The following is a 14,881-nucleotide window of genomic DNA, read 5'->3' as shown; positions in this document are numbered from 1 at the left end:
GGCCTGTAGTCTGAAGGGTCCTGGGTTCAAATCCAGTTAAGGGTCACATGCCCCAGTTGCAGGCTCAATCCCCGGGGGGCTGGGCATGTGTATGGGGGGGGAGGGAGGGTACAGCTGAGAATGTAGTTCATTTTCTGTTCTGGTTAAATAGGGGGTCTGATGGACCATTTGGAAACACATTAGCATGGTTACAATTAACTATTATCAGGAGACAAGAAGGTATAAGCACTAAATACTCACAATGAAAAATAGATTGGTTAGCTGTGAGAAGCATTACTACTTAGAGCAGAGACTATTTCTCATGAGATTTTTAGGATACTATTTGACACTAACTGTGTACATTATTTCTGATAAAGCATAAAGAGAATAAATTAAATAGAGACAGTGCTACTTTATTAAAATACTGAGTTTTATTTCACATGTATATTTTTGTCTCCCCACCATTCCCATTTGTCTGACCACTACTACTACTATGTCCTATCATAACATTCCATACATACTTAAAACCAAGCGAAGGGTGGAGTTCCATCTTTAAAAACTAAACAGGCATTTTGGACAACACATTCTTGGCAATGGAACCTGGACAACATTTATCAGACACGGTAGGGAAAGTTCTCACTCTGCATTATAAAAAGGACAGCCAGATATCAACTGTTACAGAAATGAAATAAGACGGAAAATTTTAACAAACTGTTTAAACTATTTTCTTAAAGAGACTTCCTCCACTGCCAGAGATCTTGAATAGCCTGGAAAAAAAAAAAGAAATGTGGTTAAAGAACCACAGCACTTCACAGACAACCAATAAATTAAACCGCGTCTCTTTGTACAGTTCAACATACCTATTTTTCATTCTACCACCAAAAAGGTTCACTCTAGATAATTAAGATTTTTTTTAAAAAAAACTTATACAAGGAAAGTATCATTGTCAATTTCCACTTATAGATTCTTTCTATAGGGTGGGGCAAAAGTAGGCTTATAGTTGTTAATATGCAAAACACAGGATTCTTGTATTATTATTTACTGTAAATTAATTCCATTTGTCCACCCTGTACTTGTTCTTATGCTGGTAATTCAGCAATATCCATGTAAAAATAAAATTCTTCAAGTGATAAAAATCCATTTCATGAGTCATGGTAAGTACAGTATAATCGACTTCAAGGTGGCATTTCTTTTTCTATTCATAAACAATGTTCTCTTTTTAAAGAACAGTCTTGATGGTGTTTTTTTTTTCAGCTCTTAATTCAAGAGTTTCTGCAGAAATTTGCTATTTCTCAAAGTCCATCTGGAAGGGATTTTACTAGCCAAATCCTCACAAGCAACACTTTTTCTAAGAAAAACTGCACAAGCAATGGGAAAATTTTTATGGTGACTCCTTGCTTCTTGTAGCTATGCCATAAAAAACGTGAGACATTTAGTTTTGATCATCTCTGTAGCAGTAAACTGAGCTATTACGCTCTTTACTATTGTAGAAATTTCATCTTGATACTTTTCAGAAAATAGTGAAGAAAATACTTGGAGTCAGAAAATACTGCTGTTAGTGAGTTTAGTCATTTCAGCGCAAGACTGATGTTATACTGTGTGGAAGGCCGTTTGCACCTTTATTACTTTTGTCTTCACCTGAATTTTTCTTTAGTCAAAAATTTCAGTTCGCCACTTTCCTTGGTACAGGTTGAAGAAATCCTCTCTCTTACAGTTACCTGTTAGTACATGCTGGTTTCTGACTTTCCACCATTTTCAACATTAACAACCACATACAGCAGTTTTCAAAATGTAAAGTGTCAACTATTCAGAAAACTTGCAGAATTTTGAAGTTCAAACACATTCACACACACACACACACACACACACACACACACACACACACCGTAACAACCAAAAGAATAAAAATGATTGAACTTGATCTCATGGCCACCAAGTTAATCAAAGCTGAACTCACAATCACCCAACCATAAAGTGTTGAACCACTGAAAGGGTTTCAAATCTGAGAAAAATAGTGCTGCCATTTATGTAATTTAAATACCAAATATTATGGCAGAAAAATGGCTGACAAATTCTTTATTAAAAAAGCTGGAAAGGCTTAGGGAGCCCTGACAGAAACAAACCATAGGCTATGGTCTGGTATATGCATGATGCCTAGCAACCCTATGTAACTACTTTTACATTTTCCTTTACAACCTATGAGTCACTAACTATGAACAAGACAAAAATTAATACATCATTTTCCATTGATAAAATACCTTTACTTGTAAGAAAGCTACAATATTGAGCATTAACTACAATTTGGTTTCTTGCTGCCAGATTTTACACTTTACACTTTAGGTTCATTTCAGCAAAATGTGCTTCCCATAAGATCTATGGAGAAATGGTTTCCCTCCGCCAACTCACAGGAAAGCAAAAGGCCAGACTGCCCAAGCAGCCAAGTGGAGCAGCAAGGAAAACCACAGCTCAGGTCCTTAGCCAATATAGTACCAACAGTAAAACTGAGCTCAGTAACAAAGAGGTAATTTACCAACTATATAAAAGTTGGGGAAAATATACTAAAAGTTATCTTCTCAGTCTCTGCCAACTAAATTCTTAAGCATTTCCATGTATTCAATCTAAAGTATTGTCTGTGGTTAGGAATCTTTTAAAAGAAGCCAACACTTAGAGACTAAAAGAGTCATAATAAATCACAATAAAAAAATTTGGATTAGGTCATGTCTTGAGAAAACTCCGTTACCTCCAAGTCAGTCATCCGGAAGCAATTCTTCACGTAATTAATGAACTTGGCTTCCACTTTGGGAAGAGAACCGCCCTATTGAGACAAAAGCATTATTAAGGGTGAGTATATTAGCACTATTTGTAAGTTATTATGAAATTCCTCATATTTGCATGCTATTATTACATTGATCATCAGTTCATTCCTTGTCCCTACAATACATCTGGGTCTTTCAGGCCCAGAAAGAGTAACTCTTAGGACCTAGGTCTTTCATACCACTCCCGTACTGACCGGCTTTGTCAGTTTCAAATTCTCCCCCGACCTTTAAAGTAAATACAAAGTACAAGCCATGCTTGAGATTCTTCAGGCACTCAAATGTCAACTTGGCTGCCTGCTATATAATCTAACAATTCAGTTTTATCACCACCCTCATCCACCCAGAACCAAATACAAAACAAAGCAAATACACACCCCTTTTCAGTACCATATGCACACGTCACCAAAACTGTTAATAGATCACTTTAATACGTACTAAGAACACCTAGGCGCAGCACAATACTAACCTGAGTCAATTCAGGGAGCATATGAATGGGGGGAAAAACTAACATGACGTTTCATTCATCTCAAACTAAAGTTTAGCATTTCCTTCAATTATGGGCATAAGGAAGAAACCATAATAGTGTTAGCACCAAATTATTTTCTAAGAATTACAATTACGAAATGTTTATCATTACTTTGGAATTATTTAATGTGCAACTAAGTATTATCACTTTTGTTGTTTCCTATTTTGATAATTTTTATTTTCCCCAGTAACTTGAATCCTTTTATGCATTTTAAAAAGGTCAAGACGACTTCAGGAATGCCAAAGGGACCATGGCACGAAGCAGGTTAGGGATCAGGTATGGTATTATACTTAATTGCCTCTATCACCTAGAAAGTAATTTCCGTTTTTAAATTATTGTCACATACATTCTTCATTCATTCAAATATTTATTGAGCAGCTAGGGAGATACAAAGGTGTTTAAAACATGGTCAAAGAGGCGAGAATAATGAACAAGTCAAGAAAAGTTCACTGAATCACAGCAAAAGAAAGGTTCATTAGGAGACTAAGTGAGATTGCTTCCAGCCTGGAAGGGGGCATGGGTGAGTGATAAACCAGGAAAGGGCATTGAGATTAAAATAGAAGACTTCAGTCTGGATTGTTGATGATACTCAGTATGGACTATATTTGTCTCTCCTTTTCCTCTTTCCCCATCTTTGGGCTTAATTTACCAGTAGTGCCCAGGATTGTTCAATGCGCCTGCAATTAAACCAAGGAGATAGGACCATATTAAAATGCGGGGGAGGGGTATCTAAAAGGTTATTTTAGCACTGTATGCAAGGGATAAATAAAGCAGCGATACGAGGAAGGCAAAAAGGTTTACAGTAGTACAAAAGCAAAATCTAGAGGTACACTCAGGCTCTAAAGTTTTATTTTTCCAATTGACTTGACTCATCACTGCACAAGGAAACCTACTAAAACACGCAGCACCTAGGCACACAGGCAAACATGGGGAAAGAAGTCGGCGACTTTCCCTCACCACCCCACATTTACTCTCCATAACTGGGGTCTAAGTATTATTTATAAATTAACACTGTTCTCAAACGTGTTTCAAGATATTTAAGTCAATTATCCCATACTCTTCAAGTCCAGAGTTCACGGGAATTTAATTTAGTGCCCTGGTCAAGTAAGTAGTAGAATGAGTCAATCCTCTTCTCACATTTCCACTATTTAAGACAAAAGGAGACTAAAAACCTATTATAGTCACTAAAAAATTTAAGATATAAATGTGTTAACTGGTGACACCTTGGTATAAAAGGAATGACTCAATTTGTTGGAAAATGTTTTTGACTAGAGTCAATCCTGAGTATTTTTTTTTTTCACTACAACACTACCAGCCAAAGACTATCTACTTTTCCAGCTGTTTCATAAAAATTAAGACTCATACGCCCTCTGCTGGCTCTACAGCATCTTACAACCGGAAGACCAGGTAAAGGGAAGTATTATTTGTTCTTGTTGATCTCATTTTAACATCTAAGGTCAGAATGCATCTTACAACCAACTTACTTATATTTTTTTATAATGAAAAAATAAAGCACATGTAACTTCAAACATGCAAAAAAAATTACCAGAGATTATAAATGATTGTAACTAATAATCCATTTCTAAAAAACTTTCATATCACGATCAAGGAACAGGTGTATTAAGGACAGTGCTGTTCCAAACCTCCAAAAAAGATAACTTGAGTGAATGGTAAATAAACCTATCTGGTTTCTTAAATATGATTTTACTCACCTTTTCTATACTTGCTTGCATTTTTGCTTTAATGTCTTCTACAGAACTAGGTCCTTTCGGTGTTTTAGGAGTTTTTTCCTGTTTTTTGAACGATTCTTGACCCTGGAAAAAGTTTAATTCCAAAGTTTTAAGAAAACAGCTCTTAAGACCCAGCCTACCTAAACGTTTTGTGAAGTTATTCTTACAATCCTCTCTTATAAACACTAGTAAACAATCAGACTTGGGTTGCTATTACAAATGAATGCATATCTGAACAATTTTTTGTTAAGTCATTCCTTAAAAAAAGAATAGGGATCATCGGTACCCGCGTTTATATTCGACACCAGGTCAGTTCTACACTTAACAGGATCCCATCAAAAAGGAAACCAGAAGACCGCTATGCATGAAGCAAGGAAGTCAATGCAGCTTGATGCCTGGGGCCCATCCTAGAGCACTTAAATAACATCAGCCCAGATATTGGGGTTCTTTTAATCTCCTTACGTGACTAACATGCAGCCAGGTTTGAGCTCTGCACCATGCAACACATTTACCTTTCAACAAGCAAGACCCCTTACAGGAGGGAACTTTGTATCAAAATAAAAGGACTGCTGTCGGCTTTCTCCCCCAACAGAAAAACAAGCAGCTATACACGCGTGACAGTGACCATCGACAAGCATATTTGCCTCTTTGAAGACACCATTTCAGTTGTTCTCCAAAGGCCTAACAACTTCCAGACAGACTACATTCATCCACAGTAGAACCTCTAACTTTTCTAACTAGTTCAATGAAGCCTGGATTTGTATGTTTCCACTTACTTTTGATCTTGGTGTTGATGGTTTTGAGTCTTTTCCATTTTGATTTGATTTTTGTGCATTTTTGGCTGGAGTATCTCGTATGGACTGTAATTAAAATTAATCATAATCAACACACATACCCGAGTACATAAAACTACCCCAGAGCATGTAAGAAAAGCAGCAGTCAGGCTAAGATAAAGCGATCGTTCTGACGTTGCAAAAGGGCTAGCAAAGAGGAAGAAAGCCACATGAACCAAGAAAACAAGTCCTTTCCCACTATTAGCAGTTTTCAGGTCAGCCCTATTCAGGACCAACTTCAAGTATGAGATCATTATTTCCTCCTAAAGCCAGCTTTCATTCACAAGTCAATAGCACCAAAAATTTCCCAACATTTTCTATCAGCTATTTCTGACAATCTTATAGCACTGTATATCCTACTTACTTTCTTTACTGGAGCTTTTTCTTCTGCTTCATCATCATCAAAATCATCATCATCATCACTACAAATGAAATAAGTAACTATTATTTGTGCACTCAAACAAAAAACCTATCTAGAAATTGGCTGAATCTCCATTAAATCAAGATATTAAGAACTTTTAAACTTTGAGGTGTTGTCAAGAGTCAAAAGCAGGATCTTGAAAGACAGACATGCACATTCATGTTCACTGCACTATCTATAATAATAAAAGGGTAATATGCTAATTAGACCGGACATCGTCCTTCAGGACTAAGCCGGGGCCGGAGCAAAGCCCGGAGGGAAGCCAGTGCCGGCAGCCCAGGGAAGGAAGGCTTACTCTTGCACGAATTTTCATGCATCGGGCCTCTAGTTATTCATAATTACCAAGAGGTAGAAGCAACCCAAGTGTCCCTCAATGGTTAAATGGATAAAGAAAATGTCACATGTACACATGACATTCTGTCTTGAAGGAAATCCTATCACATGCTGCACCTGGATAAACCTTGAGGACATTATACTAAGTGAAAGACAGCAACAAAAAAGGCAAATACTACACAATTCAACTTATGAGCCATCTAGAATAATCAATTTCTTTATAGAAACTCAGAGTAGATTGGTGGTTGCCAGGAGCTGGGGAGAGGTAGAAATGGATAGTTTTTGTTCAATGGGCACAGTTTCAGTATTACTAGATGGAAAGAGTTTGAGACCTTTAGACAATGTGAATATGGTTAACAGTACTGAACTGTTAAAAAATGGTTAGGATGGTAAATGTTTAGTTTTTACAACTAAAAATATAAAAACAAAATTATTTAGGGTTGAGGTAGATGAAAAAAAATTTAAATAGAAAAATCCCATGTTTATAGATATAATATTAAGGTAGCAACTCTCCAAATTAATTTAGATTTAACATAATCCCTAAAAGAATGCCAGCTGGCTTCTCCATAATCATTCCTTAAATTCATTATTGAAATTCAAGGGACCCAAAGTGGACAAATAGGATGTTAAAAAGAACCAAGCTGGAGGGTTCACAGTTCAACTACAACACCGAAATCAACAGTGTTTTACTGGTAAAGGACAGACACACATCAGTAGAAATACACCCATACACAGGGTGGGGCAAAAGCAGGCTCAGTTGTTTGTATGAAAAATACAATAAAAAACTGTTTTGTGTTCTCACAACTGTAAACCTAACTTTTGCCCCATCCTATATTTATGGCAATTACTTCTAAAAAGAGTGCCAAGAACATTCAAAGGAGAAAGAAGTCTAAAATGATGTTGGGACAACTTGATATCCACATGCATTAAGAACGAAGTAGGATCAAAGGTCTAAATGTAAGCATTAAACCTATGAAACTTTTAGAAAATTTGGCAATGATTTCTTAGGTATCTTACACGGTGGTTACATCAGAAATTATCCCCAATTTAAAGATAGGAAATCTTCCAAAGCCCAAGCAGAATCAAGATACCAATCAGGTCCTACTCTAAAGTCTCCCGGGAAAGGACTGTGGCCAAAATCTGACTTTGTGCTATTAGATGTTCACTTATAAACCTACACGAAGGTAACTTGAAATCACCAGACTAAATAAACTCAAGCCTAATTAAGCACCCAGATTTCTCATTTTTGTCCTACATCCAGTTCCCATTCCTCTTGGTATATTATTTTAATCCTTACTAATGGCAAATTTTCTAACAGCAAACACCCATTACACTGGGTTTGACACCAATTTTTCTAAGTATTAAACTCTCATCCTTCCCTTATTTTCTGCCTGTATTGGCATGCTCAAAGGGCCAGTTGAGGTTGCTGAAAACCTCTTCCAGAGTTGATTGCATTCTTCTCAGTCTTTCTGATTCTTTTTTTTAAAATATATTTTATTGATTTTTTACAGAGAGGAAGGAAAAGGGATAGAGAGCTAGAAACATCGATGAGAGAGAAACATCGACCAGCTGCCTCCTGCACACCCCGTACCGGGGATGTGCCCGCAACCAATGTACATGCCTTTGACCGGAATCAAACCTGGGACCTTTCAGTCCGCAGACCGACCCTCTATCCACTGAGCCAAACCGGTTTTGGCTTTCTGATTCTATTTAAATGTTAACATATATGGACCAACCTAGGAACTCAGGGACAAAGTTAACGGGCAATTAAAAAGCTAATGTATTAAAAGTTACGGATTCTGTTGCATATAGGAAAACCATAAGTAGCACTTCTTTAAAATCCTCTCTGTGGATATGTTTTTTTTTAACTGACTTTAGAGAGAAAGGAAGGGGGAGAGAAACATCATTCAGTTGCCTTCCATATGCATTCCGACTGGGAATGGAACCTTCAAGGTGCATGGGACAACTCTCCAACCGAGCCACCCAACCAAGATATAAACGGCATTTTATTCCACAGTGTACACCTAATTGTTTACCATAGCCCTAGGTTAGTAAACACATCGAATCTTGTTTCCAGCCTAACTTTAAATTCCCCATGAAAATCCTTTTCTTTTAGAATCGTAATTTCTCAATAAGGACCAGAGAACCAGGAGCCAAAATCTTTGGAGGGTGGGGATCCAGAAGTGACAACTTACAAAATGAATGTAGCTAGAGCTATTCTGAGTCTCTTTCCACCCAACCCATTTATCATAAACTATTTAGCATAAAATACACCAAACTGTTAGCTACAGTCATGTGACCACTACAATATTCCTCAGGAAAAAGGTACCTAGTCAAACACATCAGGGAAATACCTTTGAAAATTCTCAATGCACTGTAGCACTTTAAGGTTCATAGTTCCAACAGTAGGCTCATTTAACCCAAAATGACAACCACTGACCATTTACCCTTTATTTAAAGCTATTCCCCAATTCCACAGGAAGACTTTGGAAAATAATTTTCTTAAACCACCCCCCATACAACCTTGTCAAACTTCTAAGTCCATACTTACTCTTCATCATCATCATCCTCTTCATCGTCATCCTCATCATCTTCATCAGCAAGTTTTACCTTTTTCTTTAAAAATAAAAACAACAAAAGACCTCATGAGCAAGTGCCCAAACTAAAGGCCAGAGTAAGATACCTGTAATAAATTACATCTATACCTGCGGGACCTTGCTACCACCTCCAGGGGCTGACCGCTTTCCAGACATACTTAGGAGTTTCACATCCTCCTCTTCGTCATCTTCTGACTCTGCATCTTCCTCCACAGCTAAAATAAATTCCTTTATTAGCCACTACTAAAACTCAACCCAGAAGCAATAACTCAGAAAAAAGGGCATAATATACAGTAATGAGTATTTAAAAACAGATTCTACTACTTAAGAGGCAAAAAGCAAACACATTTTTTACAAAAAGGAACTGAGACCTAACACTCATTACTAAGTTTCAAATGTAAAGTAACAGGTGTTTCCAGTTATAAATTAGTAATATAACTACTAGATTCCCATTTGAACCTCTATAAAGACAGTAGCCCAGCAGGAACAAGGTAACTGCATAAAAGATAATAAAAATAACATACCTACTAAGTGCTGTCCACTAATATGCACAGGCCCTGAACCACACTTCAACCGTAAGACCACAGGTGGTGTTATTTCAAAGCCACCAAGGGAAACCTAAAAGAGATTTGAAATCACTAAATATTGTAAAGAAAATAAAAAGTTAAATGTTTTGGTATAAAACCTGCTCATAACTTACAAATGTTTGTGTTACAGGCACGACAGGCAAATCCATAAACCAAATGAACAACCAATGAACCCGTTTTCCCACCTGATACACAAGAGCAATCACCGTGTCCCTGTGTTCGTCATTCCACCCGCAGCAACGAACCAAGCCTATCTCCCTGGTGGAACCTGCCCCACTGCAACAGAGTTAGGCCTTGCCATGAAATCCAAATTACAAGTGCCCTTACCGTTGGCTGTACAGACATTTTCAAAGTTGCCAGTGTTACTTTAATCGGACTGCCTTCGTAATTCATGGCCTCTGCTTCGACAATGTGCAGTTCATCCTTTGCTCCAGCCCCTAGACTGACCTGTGAACAGAAAAATAGCACTTCAACTTAAGTGTCTGTTTTATACAATCCCCCAAAAGTTCTTATGTTAAAAAAAAAAAGTTACTTATAAACTTTTCGCAATTACCACTAATGGAAAACTAATCTGTGCACAATGAACGTTGTTTTCAAGTTTTATGGGACTTTGACAATCAATTTCTCATACTTAGTAAATTTGAACAAATGCATAAAAATGCATTTGATGACATACAGGGTGTCCCCAAAAATGCATACACACTTTAACAGCTGATTTTGAAAACGAAATGCATTTTAATAAACACTGTCGTTATAATTATTCAAAGCATGTGTATATATTGGGGGGGACGACACCCTATAGTTGTACATGTCATCACCTATCTACAGTATGATTACCCAACATTTATTGACCACCTACAAGTTGAGCAGCAGGCTATGGGCTAGTCTCTGCAGGGGACAAAGAACATTTACCACTACCCTAAGACTTTCTAAGGCATCTTAAGTATAGAAATATAAAAAGTTGAACAGTAGTGTAACTGGACTTTTACATGATTACCAAAGGAGTGGTAAAAATACCAAGTTTTGTATCACAGGTATACAGAAAATCAGTATACAATACCCAGTTATAAAAATACTATAATAAAAATTAAGTATTAAGCCTCACGTATAGGAACTAAGGCTGAAATCAAGAAAGGTTTAGTAGTTTATTTTGAAAAGTTTAAGTACCGTTCGTAAAGATAACTGGTGCTCATTTTCATCATTATCCACCTTAAAGTGATAATCTTTATCGGCCTTTAGTTCACAACCTGTAAATGAAGAAAAAGAGCAACTATAACATGGAGAAAAAATACTGAAACTTCAGTGTGGGTAACCAAAAAGGAAACGATTAACTTGTGGCTTTTCACTATTCTACCAGAAGGCCTCTCTTCCTAGATTTCTTGAACACAAATGCCTACAATCAAATAACATCCATACAGGCCTTAACATATCCCTAGGACATGTCTATTCTTGTCTTAAACATAATTTCTGAACATAATTTAATGTACATCATTCAACGATGGTATGTCGACATATCCTATCAGTGATGGGCAACCTTTTGAGCTTGGTGTGTCAAACTTCGCCAAAAAACTTAGCATAACTCGGGTAGTGTGTCACTTTGAGGAAAAAACATTATTTCGCGATATTTATAGTTTAAATAACATAAATGTATAATTGTTATATATAATTGTATTTAATAAACGTCAGCGGCCACGTGTCATCAGAAATAGCTACGCGTGTCAGTGCTGACACGCGTGTCATAGGTTCGCCATCACTGTCTAGGGAATAGTTCCAATAGAAAGGGTCAACAAAAATATCTTGATATAAATTGATCAGAAACCCAGCTATTCAAAATGGCTAGAAATGAAAGCATTAATGTATACTGCATATTACCTACTCCACCAATAAGCAATTGTTTTAAGTACCATCAGAGTAAAAATTTTAACTTAAATGATCCCATTTAATTGCAATCTAATAGTTACTGGTACATAGATGCTTAATGTTATCGCTCAATTAACAAACCTCAGCATGGCATAAGCAACAAAATAAACTTGGGGCAGAATCTGCAGTGACTTGAAGGCTGACTGACACAAAGAAATGGCTGCAACAAGTTTACTGAAAACCAAATTCTGCTCTGTCCTTAGTATGATATGTATTATGCATGTGCTGGGAAGAGGAGGAATCCCAAAACCTTGGTATAGAATATAGCAACAGTACTGGGTCTTACTGACCCAAATTGAACCTTAGCACATTTCTCATCTTTAAAAAAAAAAAAAAAAGCTGTTTGCACGATTCCGCACATAAGGCACCCTCCCTCAAAAAAAAAAGTCATTTATAACGCGCCAGCTCTGGAGTAAAAAAATCGTGGTTTAGATCTTATCCATTTACCTGCCAGTGCAACCTTCCTTAAGTCACTTGAGTTCCGAGCATCACTATCGTCACCTGCCTAGTGGGCGATTCCCTCCCTCCGGCGGTGAAGTCCGGTGAAAGGGCCCCACAGAGGACTGCCTGAACAAAGGCCTCCACCATCCAGGTACACCCACCACTTCACCGACCATTTCCCGCCCGACAGCCCCAAAGAAGCCCCAGGATCCCGGGCTCAGGGGTGACAAGACACCAGTGAGCCCCGGATGTAGCGCCCATACCCCTCCTTCCCCCAACCACGTGGCAACCACGTGCTCCCAGCGCCTGCGCCTCCTCATGCCGGACCGCGCCTCCCCTCCCCCTGAAGCCCGCCGAGGCACTGGGCTGTCCGGGCTCTAGAATTCCGGAGGCCTGGAGAGCAAGGCCAGGCGCTACCCATCCTCTCCTCCTGAAGGAAGGCCTATGCCTCGCACCACGAGCCCACACAGCCTCCTGCACCCATCTGGGGCCCTGCACCAAAGGCACTGGCCGAGGATCAAAAGCCTACGGCACTCACACACCCCTTGGAAAAAAGGATGCCTGGGGCTCTATGGTTTACCCCCGTCCACGCGGAACCCTCAGCCAGCCGGTTCCAAGGAACCCCCCACTCGGGGTCTCGGACCGCTCACCCCCAGGCTTCAGGACGCCCCTCCTTCCCATCCCTGAGTGCTCAACCCTCCTGGTCCTCCATCCCTTAGGCTGCAAGGCCCTGGCGGCTCGCTTCCCACTCCCTCAGGCCTCCAGCCTGCCTCGCTTTCTCCCACAGCCTGGCCTCGGCCGCATTCCCGCCCCCCCACCTCAAAGCCACTAGGCCCCGCTCGGCCTCGCTCCAACCCCCCAGCAGTTACCGAAAAGGTAGTTCTGGGGCCTCAGAGGGCTCATGTCCATGTCCATAGAATCTTCCATGGGGTGGTAGCACGCACTTAGGTGAGAGAGAAGGCGGGCGGAGATGAACGGCTTCTGTGCTGCAGAACAGACGCGCAGGACGGAATCGCACCAGGGAAAGGACGCGGGCTCTCTGCGTACATATAAAGCACCAGGAGATCTCGCGAGAGTTCCCAAAGTCTCGTCGCCGCGCGCGTGCTCGAGAGCCCCTCTTCCCGCACAGTAGCCCTCCTGCGCAAGCGCTCTTCCACCCGACTCCTTCCTTCCGCGCCCCCCGCCTCCACCAGGTACTTGAGGGGCTCCCACCGAGCACGCGCACTCCTAAGCGGGCCCCACCCCTCCGCCGCCGCCGCGGCCGGTGCGCACGCGTGCTTCCCCCCCCCGGTAGCGCGCGCCCCCTCCCCTTCCAAGCTTTACACGTCTTGCTCGTGCGCGCGGGCCTGGCGCCAAAAGTCTGCGCAGCCCACCCTGCAAGATGGCGACGGCAGCCCTCGGCTGGGATGAGACGTGCTGGGCGAGCGGGTTGCGAGCCAGAGAGCCGTTCGACTCACCTCTCCCTCTCCCCTCATGCCTCGCGGGCCTCCAAACCGGCAGAACCGGGATTTCTGACTTGCCTGCAGGCCTGGGCTCACAGTTCACTGTTTTCCCAAAGCTAAAGCTTCAGGTGCCACAGACACGGTGGACTCCGGATTATTCTTTGTTGGGAAGAAAGGATGTAGCTGCTGGCCGGACTGACTCAACTCGGTACTTGCGGAGGGAGCACCTCCCAAGTTGAAATCCCGCATCTTTATGTCATGTTGGGGGCTGAAAGGGCACCGAGTCAGCCTCTTTTGTATGAGCTGGGCAGGAGCCAGGCCTGGGAGGCTAAAGGGCTGTATACCCCCCATGTGTACCCCCAATGTGCACCCACTCGCCACTCGGGTCGGGGAGGCAGAGGTGACTGTCCCCACTTTGCAGACAAGGGAAGGAGTGGAGAGGAGTAAAGGTGCCCAAACCGATGAGACGAGAGAGTTCTCCAGCTCATATATGCAGACTGCTCAGTATCTTTGCACATATGTCCTTAGGGATGTCTAGTAGTCTCATCCCTAAGGATATCTGCCTGCATAAATATATGCTAAGAAATGGACTTGCATAGGAGAAGGACAGGTATTTACTTACCAATGTATATACACGTAATTGCATCTTTGCACTGTTTACATAAATAGGGTCATAGTTTACATATCATTATCTTAAGTCTGTTTGGGCTCCTATAACAAAATACCACAGACTGGGTAGCTTATAAACAACTGTTAATGTTAAGTAACATTCAAACCTGTAAAGAATTTTTGTGAGTTTATTTGAGCCAAACTTGACAATTGCCAGGCAGGAAGCAGAATCTCAACGAATTAAGATACTGTTCGAGAGAATGGTGGTTTTCACCTTGTTTTATACATTACAATCAAAAGGGGTTATATGAAATCCATTGGTGATAGATTAGGGAGGCGGAAGAAAGCCAGGCGGGGGAGGGAGGACTCTGGGATTGGATAAAAAATAAAATGACAGACACGCTTCTTTTACACAGGTGGGTACAGGATAGTTTACAGTCAACAATTAACAAGATAACAATAACAATGAGAGGATTTGTGGCGTCCGCCCTGGCGCCCTAGCACACTGGTTGTACCCTGGAGGGGTCCAGAAAAAAGGAAATTTACAAGTTACCCTCAGATGCAAAAAGACAATAGGCTCAGTAAAGATCGAAGTTGATCTTGGTCTGGGAAGATACTGGCCTAGAACATGACTACCCAGCAGACTG

General features: G+C 40.5%; 1 protein-coding gene across 2 annotated transcripts; it reads right to left on the bottom strand.

Moving 5' to 3' along the window:
* Positions 1–376: 376 nt before the first annotated feature.
* NPM1 (nucleophosmin 1) lies at positions 377–13,576 on the bottom strand. 2 transcript variants are annotated; one of them, XM_054718138.1, is made up of 12 exons: positions 13,507–13,575; positions 13,053–13,222; positions 10,990–11,069; positions 10,150–10,269; positions 9,760–9,853; positions 9,344–9,450; positions 9,190–9,254; positions 6,249–6,306; positions 5,828–5,911; positions 5,034–5,135; positions 2,720–2,794; positions 377–746 (listed from the first exon to the last, which is right to left on the bottom strand). In XM_054718138.1, the coding sequence occupies exons 2-12, from the start codon at positions 13,108–13,110 to the stop codon at positions 708–710; spliced, it is 882 nt and encodes a 293-aa protein (XP_054574113.1). In that variant the 5' UTR covers positions 13,111–13,222; positions 13,507–13,575; the 3' UTR covers positions 377–707. The 2 variants fall into 2 exon arrangements, with proteins under 2 accessions (XP_054574113.1, XP_054574114.1); XM_054718139.1 differs by lacking the exons at positions 377–746; positions 2,720–2,794 and adding an exon at positions 3,676–3,998 and having other exon boundaries at positions 13,507–13,576.
* Positions 13,577–14,881: the final 1,305 nt, after the last annotated feature.

Source organism: Eptesicus fuscus, chromosome 6 (genome assembly GCF_027574615.1).
Source record: "Eptesicus fuscus isolate TK198812 chromosome 6, DD_ASM_mEF_20220401, whole genome shotgun sequence".
NCBI lineage: Eukaryota > Metazoa > Chordata > Mammalia > Chiroptera > Vespertilionidae > Eptesicus > Eptesicus fuscus.
The sequence above is the reverse complement of the archived record's forward strand: the minus strand, read 5'-3'. Positions and strand labels throughout refer to the sequence as shown.